This window comes from Ailuropoda melanoleuca, chromosome 7, assembly GCF_002007445.2.
Source record: "Ailuropoda melanoleuca isolate Jingjing chromosome 7, ASM200744v2, whole genome shotgun sequence".
In the NCBI taxonomy this organism is placed as follows: domain Eukaryota; kingdom Metazoa; phylum Chordata; class Mammalia; order Carnivora; family Ursidae; genus Ailuropoda; species Ailuropoda melanoleuca.
Window position 1 is genome coordinate 28,979,879 of NC_048224.1, and position 22,040 is coordinate 29,001,918.

At 47.3% G+C, this 22,040-nt stretch overlaps 1 protein-coding gene and 1 non-coding gene across 2 annotated transcripts in view; one reads left to right on the top strand and one right to left on the bottom strand.

Annotated features, from left to right (window-relative positions):
* GALNT12 (polypeptide N-acetylgalactosaminyltransferase 12) overlaps window positions 1-21,390 on the top strand; it is a gene marked incomplete at its 5' end in the record, with an annotated part of 36,042 nt that extends 14,652 nt beyond the window's left edge. Inside the window, 8 exons of the mRNA XM_034665563.1 lie at window positions 1,792-1,981; window positions 5,122-5,307; window positions 7,986-8,103; window positions 9,695-9,871; window positions 11,971-12,102; window positions 17,766-17,879; window positions 18,821-18,967; window positions 20,966-21,390. Of these exons, the coding sequence (XP_034521454.1) occupies window positions 1,792-1,981; window positions 5,122-5,307; window positions 7,986-8,103; window positions 9,695-9,871; window positions 11,971-12,102; window positions 17,766-17,879; window positions 18,821-18,967; window positions 20,966-21,103 (1,202 nt within the window). The remainder of the gene's footprint in view (window positions 1-1,791; window positions 1,982-5,121; window positions 5,308-7,985; window positions 8,104-9,694; window positions 9,872-11,970; window positions 12,103-17,765; window positions 17,880-18,820; window positions 18,968-20,965) is intronic.
* On the bottom strand, window positions 14,900-15,002 carry LOC117803168. Its single transcript, XR_004626866.1, has one exon. It is a non-coding gene; the product is annotated as a U6 spliceosomal RNA (small nuclear RNA).
* Window positions 21,391-22,040: the final 650 nt, after the last annotated feature.

Genomic DNA, 22,040 nt, shown 5'->3' on the forward strand with positions numbered 1-22,040 from the left:
CTTTCTTTCTTTCTTTTCTTTCTCTCTCTCTCTTTCTTTCTTTCTTTCTTTCTTTCTTTCTTTCTTCTTGTCTTTCCTCTTTTTTTTTTCACCTATATTTTTGTGTATGATTACTGGGCACTGCCACTAATTAGCTTTGCTTGGGAAGTCACCTCCCTTATTCGTGCTGTCAGCTTATTTGCAGTTATATTTAGGATTGAAAAAAAAATCAACCAATGAATGCTTTTTTTTTTTTTTTGAGTGTCAGGATTATTTAGGGAAACATTTTTACAAGCTATGAAGCAACCTAGGACAGTTCATGAAATTTTCCTTGCTGATGATTGAAGACTTTCAGACAAAGCCCACATTGACTTGGGGAGATTCTCTCACTTTTATTTTGCTTGGTGGGTTCCCACCCACCTCCATGTCCCGGTACGTGTGTGGAGTCGCGAGTCCTGGGGCCAGCCCTCGCTGTGGGCATGACCTTTCAACTTTTATTTTTTATTTTGTTTTAAAGATTTTATTTATTTATTTGACAGAGAGAGAGTGAGAGAGTGTGTGCACAAGCAGTGGGAGCAACAGGCAAAGAGAGAGGGAGAAGCAGGCTCCCCGCTGAGCAGGGAGCCCAATGTGGGACTCGATCCCAGGACCCTGGGATCATGACCTGAACCGAAGGCAGACTCTTCATTGACTGAGCCACCCAGGAACCCCACAACCTTTCAACTTTTAAAACCTCATTTCCTCTTTTGCAAAATGGGATGAGCACATCTTCTTGACAACTTTTAGATTTGCTTCACAAGGATGAGAGATTGTACAGGAAAGCCCTGGGAGGCAGTGTTAAGCCCGTGGATTCAAGCCAGGGCCACCGGGTTAAAATCCTGGCTCTTTAGCTCACTTGTTCTGGGACCTTGGCATATTACTTAGCCTCTCTGGCCTCAGTGTTCTCATCTAAAAATGGGGATAGGTGTAGTACCTCCTCATGGGAAAGGTGTAAAACTCACGTGACTTATGGATAAATCCCCTAGACGGTAATTAGCACAGGAGGCCCTCTGGTGTGAGCGGCCATGATGATTACTATCACTGTGTCCAAGGAAATGTGCTCCTGAGAAAATTTACATTAGCATAAATATAAAATCTGTTAACATAATTTCATATAAATTAAAATTTTATAACATACTATATAATTAACATAAATAAACCAAGTTTATATAAAGCATTTTTTTCTGAAAAATTGTGGTTGGGCAATTTTTGTGTTCTTTATTTTTAAATGTTCACAAGTCAAGGTGTGATGTATTTTTTTTTTTTTAAGATTTTATTTACTTATTCGACAGAGATAGAGACAGCCAGCGAGAGAGGGAACATAAGCAGGGGGAGTGGAAGAGGAAGAAGCAGGCTCATAGTGGAGGAGCCTGATGTGGGGCTCGATCCCATAACGCTGGGATCACACCCTGAGCTGAAGGCAGACGCTTAACCGCTGTGCCACCCAGGCGCCCCAAGGTGTGATGTATTTTTGAGGGGGTAACAGCTTTGTTGAGATACATCCACATACTACATGCACCCATTTCAAGGACAGAATTCAGCATGCATGTGTTTTGAAGGGCAGCATTCAGGGGTTCTGGAATTCCTCCGCCCCAGCCTCCCCTGCCCTTCCTGTGCTTCCAGCCTCAGTTCTGGGTGAGGCAAGGCCATCCCAGGTGCAGAACAAAGGAGGCTTCTATCTCTTCAATTCTATTTTTGGGGATAGCGAGGCCCCAGAAGGACATGGCTCGGGATGCGTGGCGGTGACCCTGCTTGTCTTGCTTGCCTCCCCAGAACACCTGAAGGAGCGCTTGGCCAATGAGCTATCCGGGCTGCCCAAGGTGCGTCTGATCCGTGCCAACAGAAGGGAGGGCCTGGTGCGAGCCCGGCTTCTTGGTGCTTCCGCGGCGAAGGGCGAAGTGTTGACCTTCCTGGACTGCCACTGTGAGTGCCACGAGGGGTGGCTCGAGCCGCTGCTGCAGAGGTGAGTGGGCGTGCGGGCGAGGGCCCCATGTGGTGCAGAAGCAGAGACGTGTTACCTGGGCATCAGAGGCTGCCGGGCGCCTGGGCTCCGGTGCTCCTTGGGTGGTCCTCTGTCACTGGGCATGATAACAGTCTGTGCCCCACAGGGCTGTGGAGGCCATTCAATGAGTTAATACACATGCAGTCCTTAGAACGTGCTAGCATGTAGGAGGTCCTATTAGTGTTCGCTTTTATTTCTACTTATTTTACGTGTTTACTGTGGAACACTTAGAAAGTATGATCAACCAAGGAAAAAAAATCAGTCTGATAGAATCACACTGCTAAAGAATATATATTTTGGCATATTTCCTTCAAGCAAGGCTGGCTTATCCATGATACCCAGTGCCTACAGTGCTTAAGACCCATGAACCTTTAACAGACCCATAAAAATGTATTTACATTAATTTTTTTTCAATCAGAAGGAAAAAAATGGATATCAATGACTGTACAATAATGAATTTATCCTGGATGGTGTTTGTCCTTATACCAATATAGTCATAAAATATGATTATATATATATATTTATATTTTATATATATATAAAATATATATATAATAAAATATATAAAATTTATCTTTAATATATATTTTATATTTATAATTTTATATATATTATATATAGTATATAATTTATATATAAAATATATATATTTATATATATAATATATATATTTTATGGAGCCATGAAAAGTCATAAGGGCATGTCTCCTGCTGTCCCACAGCGTCTCACCCTGACCCTCCCAATCTGCCTGTCCTCCAAAACTACTGTCACCAGGCACCCACTTTTGTTCTCTTCCCTCTTTCTTTCCCTGTTCTCCCGATGCTACATCATAGCAGTCAGGAGCTGGGCTGGCCCACTCAGAGCTCCTCCAGGTTGGGGTCAAGGTGGGGGGGGTCTGCGTCTGGTCCCTCCGTGTGGAGCAGGTGAAGGGTTGGAGGACCAGGGTCTCTGCAGTTGGCAAACTGCTTTCCCGTGGCCTCTAGCACTTGGGTTGACAGAGTCTATCTGGAAGAACTAGGGACCCACTTGCCTCCCTTCGTGTGTGAGACCAGACTGTCCCCTCCTCTGCCACTTCTGCTGTCCTCAGTCCTGTCCCCTGGGGGTGCCACAGCTGCCTCTTTCTCCCCTCAGCTCTGCTGAGCCTCACTAGCAGCGAGGACCTGGGGTTCCTCAAGCCTGTGATGGAATCTGAGGTTATGTAGACCATGGTGACAGCGAGGAGTTCCCTCTGGAACCTGAAGTGGTGGGTTTGCCCTTCACCCCCTCCCCACGGTGCACACGGCTGGCTGCCTGTAGGCTGGTCTAAAGTCAGCTGATGTGCTAACACTGCCCAGAATTCCATTCCAGCCCGTCCTCTGGAAGCAGCAAGGCAGTCCTTTCCACAGACAAGTCCTTATTCCGTATCTCTAGACAGAAGCACCCCATCTGGGGAACTTGTAAAATATACCAACTCCTGTGCTCATGGCAGACTCTTTGGATCTGAATCTCCGGGGGTGGGCCTGGGCTTCTGGATGTTTCCAAAGCTCCCCAGGGACCTAGGTGGGCACACCCTGGTCCCTTAGACAGTCCAACAGGAACAGTAACCCCTTTCTTCCAGGGGCTTTTGGAAATAGAAGATGTTCTTTGGTTCCCAAGTCAGGTGAGTCGTGCTTCTGGCGTTTTATGAGCCGTGGACTAGGGATGCTGGACATGGGTCTGCAGTCATGACTGCGGACACCAGCTCAGCCCTGCACAACAAAGAATGGTTTTGCCCCAGATGCCAGCGGCACCCCTGCCCCCGCCCCCCTCTGTGGGGCATGTTGCTACTGGGCCTGGTCATTGTGTAACCATGCTCCAGGGGCCTTTACTCCAATACTTGCTCCCCCTAGTTTTCCTTTTCCTATAAAAATTAGGCTCCCCATGGTTCCAACCAGCTTGATTGTAAGTCACAAGTCCTTGTCTCTGCCAGGGGCTAAGCAGCTTCTTTGAACCTGCCCATTGGGTCTGCCATTGGTCCCCTCAAACCTTTTAAGAGCGCCCTCAGTTTATTTAAAGAATTGGGTGTTGGTAGGTACCTTGTCTGTGTTTTCCTCACTTTGGAGAATTCCCAGGTTTTATTCATACAGTCTATCCCAAACAGTCAATTTCAGCTAATAGTGTAATTTGTACCCAAGTGTGGTATTCACATCATCCCCCCGCCCCGACTTTCTGGTATTACTCTAAGGGCTCTTACAGCTCAAGTCTGCTTAATCTCTGTTTCTTCACATCGTTGCTCTGTGTGACTTCGTCTTTCCTGGTGTGTCGTCAAATGCAAAATACCAACACGATATGGCAGCGTGCTGAAGGGTTCTTGGGTCTGCAGTCATGACTGCGGACAACAGCTGAAGCAGACACGCGGGCTGATATCAGTGGCGGGAGGTCACAGTGTTTTTCGCTATAATACCGCGTAACATTTCACAATAATAAGAATAAAAAGAATAGCAATAGTTCTAGGTTCTAGGTTCTCTGTCAGCTGCCCTTTACAAACGTTCCTTCAGGGAGTCCTCACATTAACCCTCAGAGTAGGTATCACTGTGGCCATGTTACCCACAGGCAACAGGCTCTGAGAGGTTAGGTGACTTGGCTAATGTCACACAGCAAATAAGGAGCAGGATTCGAATTTTTATTCTAATTCCAAAGCTGATCCTCTGGTCTGGGTGCTTCTTTGTTTTGAAGGGGGATAATTATTTCTTGACAGGAAGATGTTTCATTGAGAAGAAAACCTCTTGCAGTCTTTAGAAACTGAAAATCTGTTTTCTGTTTTAAAAGTGACCTTTGATTTTCACATGTCTCGACTTTCAAGGAGGGATTCGGGTTTATCCAGAATAGCCATAGATGGCGTCAGAACCTGAAAGCTGCGGGACCTTCCATCTTCAGGCCGTAGTCCTTCCTTCCTCAGCTTCCCCCATCACCCGAGCGTTCCCTCTGATCACCGCCTGCCAGGGCCAGACTCCTGCAAGAAAAGGCTCAGGTGCTCCTCCTTCCTAGTGGAAGGAGGAGAAAATTTCATCCCCGAGTTCCCTTCTCGTCCTCCTGCCACCTGTCTGTGCAGAGAGGCACACGCGGCGTCCTGGTGTTCGCAGGATCCACGAAGAGGAGTCGGCCGTGGTGTGCCCTGTGATCGATGTGATTGACTGGAACACATTTGAGTACCTGGGCAACCCTGGGGAGCCTCAGATTGGCGGCTTCGACTGGAGGCTGGTGTTCACGTGGCACGTGGTCCCCGAGAGGGAGAGGATGCGGATGCGGTCCCCCGTTGATGTCATCAGGTGAGGGCGTGACTTCCAGGCCGCTCAGTCTTTGAGCGTGCCTCGTTGCACCTCGCTACCGTGTCAGGGAGGGCCCTTGGGACGGCTGGCTACTGTTGCTCCCTCATTTTCTCCAGAGCATTTGTTGACTTTTATTAAAAACCTTCGCTACACACATGAATGTTATATTGGTTTATTTTATTGATTTACTTATTTAAAAAACTGTGGTAAAATGTGCCTAACATAAAAATTCCTACTTTCACCATTCGTAAGTGTTCAGTGCCATCAAGCACATTCACAATATTGTATAACCATCACCTCTACATACTTCCAGAACTTTTTCATCATTCTGTCCAGAAACTCTGTACCCATCAAGCAACGACTCCCCTTTCTCTGGTTCTCCAGCCCCTGGTAACTACTGTTCTGCTTTCTGTCTCTACAGAATTCCCTGGTCCAGATTGCTCATATAAGTAGAATCACACAGTACCCGTCCTTTTGTGTCTGGCTTCTTTTACTTAACATAATGTTCTCAAGGTTCTTCTAGAAGCCCATTCCTTTTTTGTGGCTGAATAATATTCCACTCTATATACATCCATGTTTGTTTATCCGTTCACCTGCTGATGGACACTTGGGTTGTTTCTACCATTCGGTTATTGTAAACAATGCTGCTGTGAATATTGGGTTATTATTATCTGTTTGAGTCCCTGTTATCAGTTTTTTGGGGTGTAGGAGAGCACCTAGGAGGGCACCACAATTGTGGGTCATATGGTAATTTCAAGCTTAACATTTTGAGGACATGCTGTCAGGCCCTTTTTCAGCTGGGGGCTAGGTGGACCTGCGGCTGAATGGGCCACCTTTGGCTAGCCTGGATCTGAGTAGAGTGGGCTCAAAGGAGTTTGGTTGCTCTCATTCTTTGAGGTGTTCTTCCTCCCCTTCCAAGTTCAGGACCAAATGGGAGGTAAATACAGGAATCAGGCAGATGGAAGTCAAGCATCAGCGTTATTGCTGGCGTACTGAGCTGGAAATGGTGTCTCAGATTGGCACCCGTGTTTGGCAGGTGGGCTTCTAGGTCTTCCACCTGAGTTCTGACCCTGAGATGACTCACTCCTGGCCAGAGGGAAACACCTGTAGGGACAGTGTTGAGAGATGGGGGGAAGAGAGATGAACGGGGCCAAGTCATGTCCAGCCTGGAAGGCCAAGGACAGGGCTTTGGACTTTACTCCGAGAGGGTAGAAGCCACTGAAGGGATTTGAGCTGGAAATGACCATTGCCTGTTGCATTCTTTAAAGGTTGTTAGATGCCGTGCAGTGAGGAGCCTGTAAGGGGTGGGGCAGGGGGCCGGGACATCATTAGGAGGCATCATAGTCTTCCAGTCAGAAAGGGTGGTGCAGGAGAAGATGGGGTGAAATGGAGGACTCCAGAGATGTTGCAGTGGAGGAATTGAAGGAAGAGTGAAGAATGGGGACGGGAGAGAGTGGGTGATGTCCAGGCTTTGATAGGAATCTTAAGGGACATCCTATCCAACCTTTCACTGACCAGATTTGTAAACTGAGGCTCAGAGTAGGAAGGATCCTATCCAAGGTCACATCTCCAGCTTGGGATGCTGACATGAACTCCCATGGTCCTTCCATACACACACATGTACTCAGGGATGTCATGGCCAACTCCCCTTCTCTTCCTGTAATATCCCTGGGCCTCAGTTTCCTCACCTGTGAAAGAGGGCCTAGCATATCCACCTGGCCGCCTCCTTAGACTTTTAGGATGAACACACATGGAAGTGCTTTGTAGTCGAGAGCCTTCCCTTCCACAGGAATCTTGCTGTGCTGTTCTCAGTGGCCCAGAGCTTGGAGCACAGGGAAAGCTGATACTTTGTCAAAGGCTTGAAGTGCAGTTGGAAGACCTTAACATTTGAAAACAGGCTCTTAATGATGTCTAGTTCTCCATTATTTGACATCTGCATCTCCCGGTGTGTTGAGCGTACAGCCTTCTGCTGTGGTAGGACGGGAGCCTTGGGCCCTTTCTGGAACCACTACTGGTTCTAGAGGTGCCTGGTGTGGAGAATATCGGGCTGGCTGAGGAAGTGGCCAGTGCTGGCCGTCTGGGTCCTGGAGGGGAGGCCACTCATGCAGGAGAGGAACGGGCCCTGGGGCAGCTTTAAGATGACAGAGTTGCCTTTCGTGGTCTTCTATAGGCATCCGTGCTTGCCCACCCTGTGACCACACGGCCAAAGCCACCACAGCCTGGCGCTAGCTGTCCTCTTAGGGAGCACGTCTCTCTCCTTGACTCTCCTTGTTGTCTGTGCTTCTAGAAGGATGAGGTTTTTCTCTCACCCTCAGGCCTTTGCTCATGCTAGTGTCTTCTTGAAGAACCATCCCATTCCTCTTCTCTGCCAACTCCCCTGTGTTCTTCAGGCTGAGCCCTACGCACCTGCCTCAGGCCTCCTTCTGTGTGCCCCTGGGGCTCTGGCTTGACCCGAGTCATCTCACACACAGTGCCAGTTGAGGTGTTCATGAGCTTCCCCAGGGCAGGGACCTAGGGGAACATCTATGCCTCCAGGCCCAGCTTAGCACCTGGCACGGAACGTGAACTCAGGATGTGCTTAGATATGGATGGGCAGGCCGGAGGGCTCGGGGTGGGCAGGCGTTCAACTGTGATGGCTTCCTGCTGCTCACATCGCAATATGGTTCTCACTCTTTTAGGTCTCCAACAATGGCTGGAGGGCTGTTTGCTGTGAGTAAGAAATATTTTGAATATCTGGGGTCTTATGATACAGGAATGGAAGTTTGGGGCGGAGAAAACCTCGAATTCTCCTTTAGGGTAAGTATCCCAGTCTTTTCTTCGGACTCATTCTTAACCTTTTCTCTCTGTCTGTCTCTCTCTCTCTATCTCAGAATGATGGGATTTGCCAGGAGACCCTGGTGGACTTTTCCTTCATGTTGGCAGATTTTATCTAACAGTCCTGAAAGATGATAGTATTGGCACACACATCCGATAAACATGCTTCTCTACTTGTTTGAACCTTGAAAAAAATGTACTTTTCATAGATTTGGGGCAGGGAAGCGCCTTCCAGGTCACCTAGTTCTTTTCTCTCACTACAACAGGGAGGGGCTGGGGCCCGGACAGGGGAGGTGACTGGGTCAGGGTCACCCAAACAGTGAGTGGCGGACACTGGGCTCAAACACAGGCCCTTGCCTCCTGATCCCATCTTTCGGAGCCTTGATTTGCATAATTACTCACGAAGTACCCTGTTTAGGACAATGACTTCCAGCCTTGCCACATGTCAGAATTGTTCGGGAGACCTGCTAAAAACACAGATTTATACGTACAGTCTCCAGAAAGTCGGGTGTGATGGATTTGTGGTAGGGACCAGACTCTGCTTTTTGGAACAAGCCCACCTATGATCCTGCTGTCTGTGGCCCACAGATGCCCCTTGGAGAGACCTCTAGCATTTCAGCGCGGTTTCCACTTCACCAAATCCTGCATTTAAGTATCAAAAATTTATGTCAATATCTGTACTTTTTAATAGAACATTTTAGATTTCAATGATGTTTCATATGATTTCCTGCTTAGAAAGAGTTAGTAAGAATTGGCTTTCCACTGCAGACTCACACCCCCCATTCTAAGTACCAGAGCCTTTCCCTGGTCACACATCCTGGGGACCACGGGGTGTTCCCAGCCCTCTGCCCCAGCGTGAAATGGTCTCAGACAACTCAGCCTGTTGAGGTGTACCGTGTGCTTTTAATGCCTCTCTGCCTCTTCCCTAGGTGTCAGGCTGTCCTGCCTGCCTCTAGAAGCTCTTCCTTTCCCCCTTCCAAACCTCTCTTCTTACTTGCCGCTTTCCTATCTTCTGTGGCTAGGAGACCAGGTAAAGAGCCTGTGTTTTACGTGATGAGTAAATGGGTTCCTGGTGAGGTCAGCTGTGGGTGCTCGTGGGGTCAAGTGCATGAGCTTCAGTGCATGGACTCGGGGTCTCTCTCCCGATGGCTTCTCCGTCTTCGGGGCCACGTTCTTGCTCTTTTTTTTTTTTTAAAGATTTTATTTATTTATTTGACAGAGATAGAGACAGCCAGAGAGAGAGGGAACACAAGCAGGGGGAGTGGGAGAGGAAGAAGCAGGCTCACAGCAGAGGAGCCTGATGTGGGGGCTCGATCCCATAACTCCAGGATCACGCCCTGAGCCGAAGGCAGACGCTTAACCGCTGTGCCACCCAGGCGCCCCCACGTTCTTGCTCTTTGACTGCATTCTGTGTTCTGCGTGTGCTGGGGAGGTGGCCTCCTGTCCCCTGGAGGGCGAGGCTCTGGCAGTGTTCATCGTGACATCTGTGTGCCTGGCCTCCTGGCTGCGGGCAGTGTGGACCAGCAGCCCGCCCCCCACTCACCCACCGGCCTCCTCCCTGCTCTGTGCACAGATCTGGCAGTGCGGTGGGACCCTGGAGACACACCCCTGCTCTCACGTTGGCCACGTTTTCCCCAAGCAAGCTCCCTACTCCCGCAACAAGGCTCTGGCCAACAGCGTCCGAGCCGCTGAAGTGTGGATGGATGAATTTAAAGAGCTCTACTACCATCGCAACCCGCACGCCCGCTTGGTGAGTTCCCCGGCCCGCCTGCACCCCGGCTGGCCACCTCCAAACAAATGAAGCCGGTTCTGGCCTCCCCACACTAGCAGACCTGGTTCCAGAAATAGAGAATAAATCGGACACCCGTGATCCAAGTATAGGAAACCTTTATTCCTCCACTTATAATAATTCCTACAGTTGTTCCTCATTATTCACAGTAATTATGGTCTGTGCGACCATCGCCAACCCTGAATTCCAGACTACCGAACCACTGCTCCTGGGGAACACGGGGCTGGGTTCCTGCATGCCTCCCGCACGCCTCCCGCAGCCTGACATTTTTGCCAACTGATCAATACATAACTTGGTTTCATGTGTATTTCTGTTGAAAGACATTACGACGTACGTAGTGTCGATTCTTTACACCGGACTCATGGCCGACAGCACTGTAACACGCGCCTGAACGAAGCCCATCTCACCCACATATTTTCTCCGTCGGCCCAGTGAGGCTTCTTGCACATAGGAATGCTAGCCAGCCCTTCAGCACGGTGCTCGGGGGGGCTTTCGAACAGTGAAGTTGCCACCACAGAGCTGCAAAACCTGGAAAATGTGGCACTAGGCAGACCCTGAACAGGACACCTGTTGATAGTACAGGAACTGAGACGTGACCTCAACGAGGAGCGTCCCCTTAGGTGGCTCGATTTTCGGCCCCTCTGTGCGTGGCTGCCAGTGATGGTGACGGTGTGGAACCACACGTACTGATTTTAGGGTTGCAAATAACCTTCAGCAAGTAGGTCCGCCCCCTCTGCACTGGCCAGCTCTGCAGGCCCCAGGACAGGGTGTCCACCCTGCGTCTGCGTAACTAAGAGGGCCGCTTGGCCAGACGAGGTGTGCTGTAAGACCTCTATAGTCCGGCTGCTTGATGAAAATGTCTTCTTCTGAGTCCTCAGCAGCCCTTCAGGATAGCTGTGAAATTCTCATTTTTTAGAGGACAGAACCGAAGCTCAGAGAGCTTGACCCAGGCCTTGTAGCGATGCAGGCAGCGCTGAGCCTGGGGCGTGTGCCCACCCGCGGACTCCTCTCCCTGCTCTGCAGAGCCTTGTGGACCTGCCCCTGGCCTCCCCCTTTGGCCCCTCTCCGCCTCTGGGCTCCAGGGTCGTGGCATCCTTTGTCCTGCCAAGGCTGCAGGGTGGAAACATCTGCCCCTTCCCGTTACCCAGTCTGGAAGCCATGTTCCCTCTTCTTGAGGGTTCCCAAAGAATAACGTGTTAGAGGCCCACTGCGTACACCTTTTGTCCAGGTGCCCGGGGCCCCGTGTTAAAATGGGTATTTGGTTGAAGGTGAGGACACCATGACTCACCAAAGAAAGAACCGCTGGGAAATAAGTAAAAAATCTGAAATTTTACTCAGCCATGTTCCTATCATTACCATTTTGTTAAATACTTAGCTTGTGAAATTTTAATACTTTAGCATCGTGGTGCAGGGACAGTAACATGTCAGCACTCCGCATTGCGCCTCTGGCCGTGCTAAGTAGATGCTTGCTTTTATTCAGTTATTTGGAAGTTCTTAATCACTGTCCAGAAAACTAACTTTCTGCAAGTAGTTACTATCACAGCACTTTGCGCTCACTGCTCTAAGTATGTATTCAGACTTAAGTATGTCGAGCACGGAAGGTCTTTGAGCGTGATTACATCATGGATACTGAGTGTGTGTTTGAAAGGGGATGCTCAGGTATCGACAGGAATTCAGAACGTCGTGGTGTATGTGCTCTGCTGATGCTCGCTGGTCTGTGATCACGCACTCACCGACGCTCAGGACCGGGATCCGGTGTGGCCCCAGGACGCGGCGCCTCCCTGACTCCATCACCAGGCGCTTTGTGTCCTTCCCTGGTGCACCTGGCCGCACCTGCCTGTAGCAAGAACACCCGAGAAAGCAGTCATTTGTGGGACAGTCTCTGCTGCCAGGGTGCTGTAGCTGAGTCTGAGGCTGGTTTGACCCTCTGAGCTTGTACAGGGCATGGCGCACAGTAGGTGCTCAATAAACGCTGTTGAGGAAGGGAGCATCCGTGGAGATGGGGCTTTGATAGGAAGTACGTGACACGCAGGGACTCACTGTTTTTGCTGTTTTCTCAGGAACCCTTTGGGGATGTGACCGAGAGGAAGCAGCTCCGGGCGAGGCTCCAGTGTAAGGACTTCAGGTGGTTCTTGGAGAACGTGTATCCGGAGCTGCACGTGCCTGAAGACAGGCCTGGCTTCTTCGGGATGGTGAGTGATGCGGGCCTGTGGCGGGCAGGGTGTTTCCTGATCCACAAATCCTGGCCAAGAAAGGCCCCTTTATGGAACTGCTGGCCTTCCTCTCCCTCCCTTCCTCTCCCTCCCCTCCCTGCATCCATGCACTGTCTTTCCTTCTCTCTATGTCTGGGCATTAGAAGCCATCACCAAATTGGTGAGTATAAGCCTTCCATTTTATAGACAAGGAAACCGAGGCTCACTTAGGGCTTACATGTTCAGTGTCACATTACTTCATTACTCCAATCTTCAGTGGCTGGACCAGTTAACATTCCCTACTCGGATTCATAAAGGCAGCAGTGGAGGGAGATGAGTTATTTCTGGTGTTTTAAAGAAACAGAAAGAAATGTTTCTGGGATGAAGTCAGCTAAAATGTCCAGTGCCTTTGGCTTTTGGGAGAAACTGCACCAACTTAGGGAGGTCTCGTCTGCTGTGCCATGTTGATCAGAATTGCCCGTGTTCCATTCGGGAAGTCTTTGATAATACAAAGCAGGACACTCTCTGGTCAACTAATCTTTGACAAAGCAGGAAAGAATATCCAATGGAAAAAAGCTATTCTCTTCAATGAATGGTGTTGGGAAAATTGGACAGCCTCGTGCAGAATAAAACTGGATGACTTTTTACACCATACACAAAAATAAACTCAAAATGGATGAAAGACCTAAATGTGAGACAGGAATCCATCAAAATCCTAGGAAACAACAGATGTTGGCAAGAAAGGGGAGCCCTTTTATACTATTGGTAGGAATGCAAGCGGGTGCAGCCACTCTGGAAAACAGCATGGAAGTTCCTCAAAAAGTTGAAAATAGAACTACTCTATGACCCAGCAATTGCACTACTAGGTATCTATCCAAAAGATATAAACACAGTGATTCGAAGGGGCACATGCACCCAATGTTTATAACAGCAATGTCCACAATAGCCAAACTGCGGAAAAAGCCCAGATATCCATTGACAGATGAATGAATAAAGAAGATGTGGAATATATATAAAATGAAATATTACTCAGCCATCAAAAAGAATGAAATCTTGCCTTTTGCAATGATGTGGATGGAACGAGAGGGTATTATGCTAAGCAAAATAAGTCAGTCAGAGAAAGACAAATACCATATGATTTCACTCATATGTGGAATTTAAGAAACAAAACACATGAACATAGGGGAAAGGAAGGAAAAATAAAATAAGATGAAAACAGAGAGGGAGGCAAACCATAAGAGACTCTTAACTCCAGAAAACAAACAGGGGTGCTGGAAGGGTGGGAGTGGGGGGATGGGGTCCCTGGATGATGGACATTAAGGAGGGCACGTGATGTCATGAGCACTGCGTATTGTATACAACTGATGAATCACTAAATTCTACCTCTGAAACTAAAAAAAAAAGAGAGAGGGAATTACAAGCACATTACATGGAACGTAGTTCTCTACAACTGTGAATTAAATCAGAACCAATTACATCTTCAGTCATCTAAAAAAAAAAAAAAAGTAGGGGCACCTGGGTGGCTCAGTCGTTAAGCGTCTGCCTTCGGCTCAGGGTGTGATCCCAGGGTCCTGGGATCAAGCCCCACATCAGGCTTCTCCACTGGGAGCCTGCTTCTTCCTCTCCCACTCCCCCTGCTTGTGTTCCCTCTCTCACTGGCTGTCCCTCTGTCAAATAAATAAATAAAATCTTTTTAAAAAATTTAAAAAAGTAAACACCATAAATAACTATCTCCCTAATATGTGGGGTCTCATGATTATTTTTAAATCTCTGCCTCTTTTGATGAAATTTTCACTTACCCTGCATATTCGTGCTTCTCAAGAGTATCTGTAACTTTCAGAATACTCCAACTTTAATATTTACGTGGAATTTGCCCTGTGCTCGGCACTGCTCTGGGCATGGGGCTTTGAGGTGGAAGGACAGCCACTATCCTACCTTCAAGAAGTGTATGTCAGGGAGATGGATGTTAAATACATAATCACACACACAAAATGAATACAAAGCAGGCCATTAATGCATTAAATTCCATTTTCATCGTGAAAATGTCCAAGCAGAGAGCATGGTGTAAGGAACCCTGTCCCCGAGATTCTGGAATCATCATGATTTTGCCTCTTGCTTTCTGTTGCCTCTGCTCCATGTTCTCACGTTTTTCTTTGCTCAGGCATCATGTCCTTTCACTCTGCCACATGCACGTCTGTACGGATGTGATCTCACAGCACCACAGACCATTATCACGCCCGATCAGAGGAGCAGTCATTTCTTCATGTCCTTTACTATCTAGCCCTTATTCAGATCCCCCCGATTTTTCACATCTTTCTTGGTGTAGTTGGCTCGTTCCAACCGGGATCCAAACCCGGTCCACCCATTGCATTTGGCTGCCGTGTCTTTCCTCCCACGGCTCTTTCAGCTAACACAGATCTCTTCCCTTTCTTCCCCCCTTTCGCTAATACCTGTTGAAAAAACAGCATCCGTTGTCCCACAGAGCGTCTCAGCCTTGGGGTCACCTCGTTGTTTCCCTGTGGTGTCTTTTAAATTGTGCCTCTCTCCGCCACAGTTCTTAAACTGGAAATGAGGTCTAAAGGTTTGATTGGAGTGGGAATCGACCTCTTATGGCGAGAACGCTTCACGGGTGTGCTCTGTGTTCCTTTGCGTCACAGCAGAGCACCTGACCTCTGGTCGTCCTGCCTCTAGTGATGAGGGAGCCTCTCCTGGATCAGCCGCTGTCAGGGGCTGCGTCAGCCTTCTCTCCCGTGTTCTTGGTGGCCATTGATAATCATCGCCTAGACTCTTATTTCTTTTTAATATGGAAGGCTTCACACATTTGCGTGTCATCCTTAGCAGGGGCCATGCTGCTGTCTGTATCCTTCCAATTTCAGCATATGAGCTACCAAAGCGGGCCCTAGACCCGTATTTCAAATGGCAATGAACTAAGAAGTTCTTTCATTTCTTCTGCATCATTAGCTGAGATTCTTCTGTAAAGAAGAATGTTCCCTTGTTAACCAGGACGGTTTGGTATCCATGAAATTTAGAGTTCATTCAGAAAAGGCATAACACATTTTTTTTTAAAGATTTTATTTATTTATTCGACAGAGAGAGAGAGAGACAGCCAGCGAGAGAGGGAACACAAGCAGGGGGAGTGGGAGAGGAAGAAGCAGGCTCATAGCGGAGGAGCCCGATGTGGGGCTCGACCCCACAACACCGGGATCACGCCCCGAGCCGAAGGCAGACGCTCAACCGCTGTGCCACCCAGGCGCCCCGGCATAACACATTTTTAAGCCTTTCTCTTTATTTGCCTGTTTTCAGGGTAAGATTTGGTGCTCCATTTTCCTCCAATTGGGCAGAATGGGTAGCTTTTGTTTGTTGGTTGGTTCATTTGCTTTTTGGCTTTTTCTTTTCTTGAGCATCATTGTAAACCAGTGGGTTTTTGTATGGCCCATGTGTTTCAGTCAGTTAGCCTGTTGTATTTTTTTTTTTCTTTTAACTCTTCAGGTTGCCCCTCTTTGGCTAGTGAGAATCTCTTTATTTTGGCTTGTATGATCTTGACCCCTTATATTGGTTTGATTGCCTCCTTGGTTCTGGCCCCGTTCATCTTTTACATCTGCTGCCATCCCTCCCAGCAGCCCGACCCTGTCCGTGGGGAGCAGTGGTCAGAGCCCGCAGTCTGGATGCCAGCAGCGGTCTTCATCTCTAGAGCGTGCTCTAAAGACACATAATGCTAGCCACATAAGTAATGGAACACTTTTTAAAGTAACCGTATTTTAAAAAGTGAGCAAGTGAATTTTATAATATATTTTATTTAATTCAACATATCCCCGATATTAGCATTTCAACATGGCAGTTAATATAAAAATTTGTTGAGATACATTACTTCTTTTTTTCATACTGAGTCTTGAAATCTGCTGTCTTGACATACTTACAGCATGTCTCACTGTGGACTTAGTCCCATTTCAGGTGCCCCGTGGCCGCACGCTGCCACTGGGCGCCATGTGGAACAGCACGGCACTCTAGCTTTTCAGTGGGCCAAGAAAGGAAATGCATATTTTTGAGAAACAAATCGTGAGCACATACTGAGATCTTAAATTCAAATGTAATCTTACAGGATTTTTTTCTTCTTTGATATTTACTTGTATTTCTTTTTCCTTTTTCTTTTAAGATTTTATTTATTTATTTGACAGAGAGAGAGAGAGAGAACGCACAAGCAGGGGGAGCGGGAGGGAGAAGCAGGCTCCCTGCTGAGCGGGGAGCCCAATGCAGGGCTCCATCCCAGGACCCTGGGATCATGACCTGAGCCAAAGGCAGAAGCTTAACCAACTGACCCACCGAGGTGCTTCGATACTTGTATTTCTTTTGTCTTACATTGAAAATCTCAGTGTCAAAAAATATTCACGTATTACTTATCTGCTTTATCTTAAACTATATTTAAAGTTATTTCAAAATAATAACACACTATTACCACTGACAGTGTGATACTGAATGAGGTTTAAGATTTCTTTGTTTGTAGAATATAGTTCACTAAGGAAATGTAATCAAATATGGGATATTCTTTAAAAAAACCATGGAATGTTCTAAAGTCATTTAATATCATTTTTTCTGTGTCTCACCAACTCGATACAGCTAGCTTAGTTAATCTCAGTTTTAATCTTTAGAGGTTCCCACCTCTCCTTTAGTGTTTTTGTAGTTTCTTTCAAATCTTTCTGAACATAGGGAGCTCATTTGAGGTCAAAGTCCTTCGGTGGTCAGGACGTGGCTAGATGACATTTGAACCATTCCAAGTCTAATATGCTCTGATTATTCTCAACATCTCCTGTTCCAGATTCCTTCACAGAGCAAAGAGATTCCAAGAACACTGAAGTCTGTGCTCTATGAGCTAGTGGATTGTGGAAACTTCTTTCTATATGGCTGAATCTTGTCTTCAGAAACAGACTAGTCAAGGGTGGACAAGGGCCAGGGCAGGAATGGGGTTCACAAGGAGTTCATTGAGGGGTCTTTGAACTCTCCAGAAAGGGATTTGGAAGGGTGTGTGTCTTTCTCTAGAGGCTTCTGAAAGGGAGGAGGGAGCATGGTTTTTTGCTCTTAGAATGTTTGAAGGGTTTAAGATCTAAAACCTTAGAGATGACATTAGATTAGACAGCGTTGAGTGATGGAGTGAGCCCTGGACTTGGAGCTGAGGTCCTGGATTCAGACTCAGGTGTCTTCACTTGTGTGACCTTGGGCAAGTCATTGGCTCTGTACTCTGTTCTTGTCTAGAATGGTGGACTTCTGATCTGGGGACTGGTGAGTCTCTCATTTGGGATATCTTTTTGCAGATGCATATTCGCAGGAGTCTTTGGTACATGTGTGAGGCAACAACCCAGCTATGTTTGGACCAGAGCAGCAATAAGGCTGCACTAATGAGAACTGGAGAGATACGAGCTTTCAGGCCATAAAGAGTTAAACTGTCTGCAATTCAGATTTATCATCTTAAAACGGGGATTATGCTTCTTGCCTATGGTACAGAATGGGAAAGCACTTTCAGAACTTGAAATGTAAGGGGCTCTGACCATTGAGTCCAGTTCTTGAGGCAGGCACTCCTCTCTGATGGAGCCATTACCCTCAGAGCCTTGGGTGGGATCTGTTGTTGTGTATAAATCTGAATCCAAATGCCACCTTTATGTTTTGTGTAGCTCCAGAACAAAGGACTGAAAGATTACTGCTTTGACTATAACCCTCCCAATGAAAACCAAATCGTGGGACACCAGGTCCTTCTGTACCTCTGTCACGGACTGGGTCAGAATCAGGTAGGTGCTGCTTCTCTCTAGCTTGACCTTCTTGGGCCTGGGGACAGCAGACAGCAGGAGGCTCTATGCTCAAGGGACTATGGGTATGCATCTCTCTGTTTTTAAAAAATTAAACACTTGATAATAAAGATCAGAGTAAAAAAAATTTAAAAATTCAACATTTGATATTTTTTTGCATGATCCAGGTAACATAGCTTATTACAGAACATTTGGAAAATACAAAAAAATAGAAGCAGTAGGTGAATGACAGCCCCAGCAACCGCTATTAGAATGAAGACAGATTTACTTCCCTGCAAGGCCTTTGGATTATTGTTTGAAATCGTTATTATCATAATGTCCATACATTTTCTATCCCATTATTTCCACTTACTTCATCATACTTGTGTTATTAGACATCCTTTGAGAATATTCCTAAGGGCCTCTTGATAATCCTTCATGCGGCTGTATTACTATTTAGTTATAACTGAGTCCCTGTCTGCCGGTCGTTAAGATTGTAAGTGACCCTGACACTAACTCCTTACCAGAAAAAAAAAAGAAAAGAAGGAAGAAAACAACAGATCTGCATTGCGGATGACTTCCTTAGAATTAATGCTTAAACAGAATTACACATTTTGATGCAGAGTGCCCTGCAAAGCGGTGTTTAGGGCAATTGCCGGTGGCCTGGGCAGGTCTGTCTGGGTGAAGTGCCGAGCTTCAGGCTGGAGCGGTTGGGGAGGCCGGGAAGGTCTGTGGCCTGGAACAATGTCCCAGCCCAAGCAGGCAGATACAGCACCAGAGCGGGGCCCGTGAAGGACGGAGGAGACGAGGTGTCGAGACACCTAGAGACGAAGGGGTGGGATTAGAGTTTCTTTCGACCTGGAGTCTCCCCAGGTTCTCGTCCAGCGATTTCCCTCTTTGCACATCAGACAGTAACTGGTGCACGTTGGCTGCTCCGTTTTTAGTTTTTCGAGTACACGTCCCAGGAGGAAATCCGCTATAACACCCACCAGCCAGAGGCCTGCATAGCTGTGGAAGCAGGAAAGGATGTTCTCATCATGAGTCTCTGCCAGGAAACGGCCCCAGAGAATCAGAAGTTCACCTTGCAGGAGGTAAGCTAGCTGTCTCCTGTCTTCCTCTCTGTCGGTCCGCGGGCTGCAGAGCGGGGACTAGAAGTAGAGCTCCTCGGCCTTGTCCTCGTGGGTCTCAGGGGTGCAGCCACGTACAGGAGACCGGGGACTTCGCCCAAGGTGCTAGCGGTGTGCTTGGGGCCCAGCTTCCAGCATCAGTAGCACTTTGGTTCTCCTCCAGTCGTCTAACTGTCCTTCAACCTGCAGCCACGGTCATGGAAAGAGGAGCTGTTGCAAACGCATTCGAAGATGAGATGGGGTTTAAATGCGTGGAACAAATAGCCCAATGTAAGGATGTGAGGTTAGACCCAGGTATAAGCTACTCCATGTCTGTAAGCCTCATTTTCCCCAGCTGTACAATGGGAGCAATAATGGCAGCCTGTGTACCCCTCGTGCAGATAAGATGTGTGGCAGAAATAGTCCTTGGAAACCACAAAACTCTGCAGAGATCAGTTGTTACTTGCAGGATAATCACCAAGAAAACATCCCTCTCTGGGAGTTGGCTCTCCATCAGAATAGTTATTTTTGATTTGCAACTGGGTATTACTTCAGGCCTGAAAGACACTAGCCCCACCACACAGCCCTGAGGGGACTCGTGAATCTGTCAAATCCTTTGACTCAGGAAAAAGCACTGGAGGGAATAAATCCAAAGAAAATAATTCAAAGGAGAATATTAGTTCCCTTTTATCTCCATAGGAAGCTTTCATTCCCAGCCTGGCCCCAGGGGTGGAAAGATTGGTCTCTGTTGCTTATAAATGGGTTAATTCTAAGTATGATTAGAAGTGGAGTCCTCTTTGCTGTAGGCGATATTATGATCAGCAGTGAACTTTGCAGGCTACCTGCCCAAGCCTTGCGCCACATGGTGCTATCCATCTGATATAAAAAGCAAGAGGGAAGATACTCCCAGTCTGTGGTTCTCTGCAGTGCCCGTCCCCGTCTCCTTCTCTTCTTTCTTCTACCTGGAACCTGTTTGTAAGCCCTCAAGGAAGAGTCATGCACGCTAGAAATCATAAAAATTGGTTTGAAATGTCATTAAAATTTTATCTTAAATTTCAGTGACCATTTAAGGAAAAGTATGTTTCCTTAGAAGGGTGGGAGAAGGGATTCTGTATTTAATCATTTCCTTTCATGGTACTCTGAAGGCAACTCAGGAGATCTCTTAAGGGTTTTAAAGGTTAATATTTTTGAGAGTCTTCTGCGTATAATTTTATTTCCAAGGTTTCTCTGTCCCTGGAAAATGTATGTCATTCGTTCTGCCCATTTGTTCCTCAACCACTGTGAAGTCTGAAGTTCCCTGGGGGTATACAGCTTACGACAAAGAGAGGTGGAGGGAAAAAACAAACTCCAGGACAAGGGGAGAGGCTTGCTGAGTTAACTCAGCAACAGTTGGGAGAAAGAAGAGAGGGCATGATAGAGGACCGTGATCTCTGGGGTTGGGGAAATGGGCACGGTCTCACAGAACCCGTGTCCTCGCAGGTGGGTTCTTACCCGCTTACCCAGCTGTTCTCTGTCTGAGATGGGACTACAGCCAAGTTTCCTGAGTCTGCATTTAAAAACCTAAGAGAAAGAGATCACCAGGGACGGAATTAGTTGGAAAGTGAAAGAAGTTAATAAGGGATCTTTGATCTGATTTCCCTGAAGAAAAAGAATAGCAGTAGGGAGGAGACTGAGGTCTGACAGATCCCCAGAGCGGCCAGCAGGTGGCACCACTGGCCCTGACGGCGGAGTCAGGGACCCTAGTGCTGAGCTGCCGGGGAGGCGAGCCTGCCACACCTGTATAGGCCTGGCCCTCCCTATGCACACACAGTCCCGAGTCGCCCTTGCACAGGGAAGACACTTAATAATATATATGTTGCTCAATAAATGTTTCTGAAATGATAAAAATCACCTGAGCTCTTAACACATTGTAAGGAAAAAGATTTTTTCTGGGGAATTATTTGTATTTCTCTTAAATATCCGCAAGTTTATTATCTCTTGTAGGATGGTTCTCTATTTCACGCACAGTCCAATAAATGCGTTCAGGCTGAGAGGAAGGCGTTCAGTGACAGTTTCGTACCCCTCTTGCGGGACTGCACCGACTCAGAACATCAGAAATGGCTCTTCAAGGAACACATGTAATAAAGTGTCGCTGTACAAGGAGCTCACGGAAGGAGCCGGAGGGCCCCTGGACTCTGCCCAACAGAGACTTAGCGGAGTCCGGTGACAGACCCACCCCAAAGCTGGCTGCTCTACTTTGATAAGGAAGTCACTCTGCAACCTGTGAAAGTGATGTTGGATTTAATAAGCTTTGTACTGATTTTGAAAACTTCAAAATTGCTCCCAAATACCCTATTTTCAAAGGGTAATCATAAAATGTTAACTCTTGGTATTCAGAGAATTAAAACCTTTAAGTATTTTTCTATCAAGATGTATGTACTACTGTCATGCCTTTCTATTACAATCCCTAGCGAAAAGGTAAATACTCTATTTTTGGTGTTTGCAAGGATTACAGGTATTAACATGTTTGCATGTGTGGAAATTAGACTCATGTAGCGTACTCAACATAAACAGACAACACCTCAAATATTGGGTTAGGTTTTCCTCAGTGTAGACAGATGGACACCAGAACGTTGTGTTGATTCCTTCACATCGTTGAGATATTCCAAGTTTATTTAAATGAAGAATGCTATTTGGTTGTTTGTCGCTACCATAGACTCCACCGAACATCTCTGTTAGCTAAAGAGGACTGACCAAAGCTGAGCTCTCAAAGGAACAGTGCGACTTAGCCCTGTCAGCTTCCAGCACGCACGGTGGCCTCTGGACAGTGCCTCGCTGTGTCGTGGCTGGCTGCTTTCAGGAATCACCTCTGTGACTTTAAAACACGTTCATGTTGTTTTTTTTTAATTTTATCTGACAGAGAGAGAGAGAAAGGGCACACAAGCAGGGGGAGGGGCAGGGGGAGAGACAGGCTCCCCGCTGAGCAGGGAGCCTAATGTGGGACTCAGTCCCAGGACCCTGAGATCATGACCTGAGCCAAAGGCAGTCACTTAACTGATTGAGCCACCCAGGCGCCCCG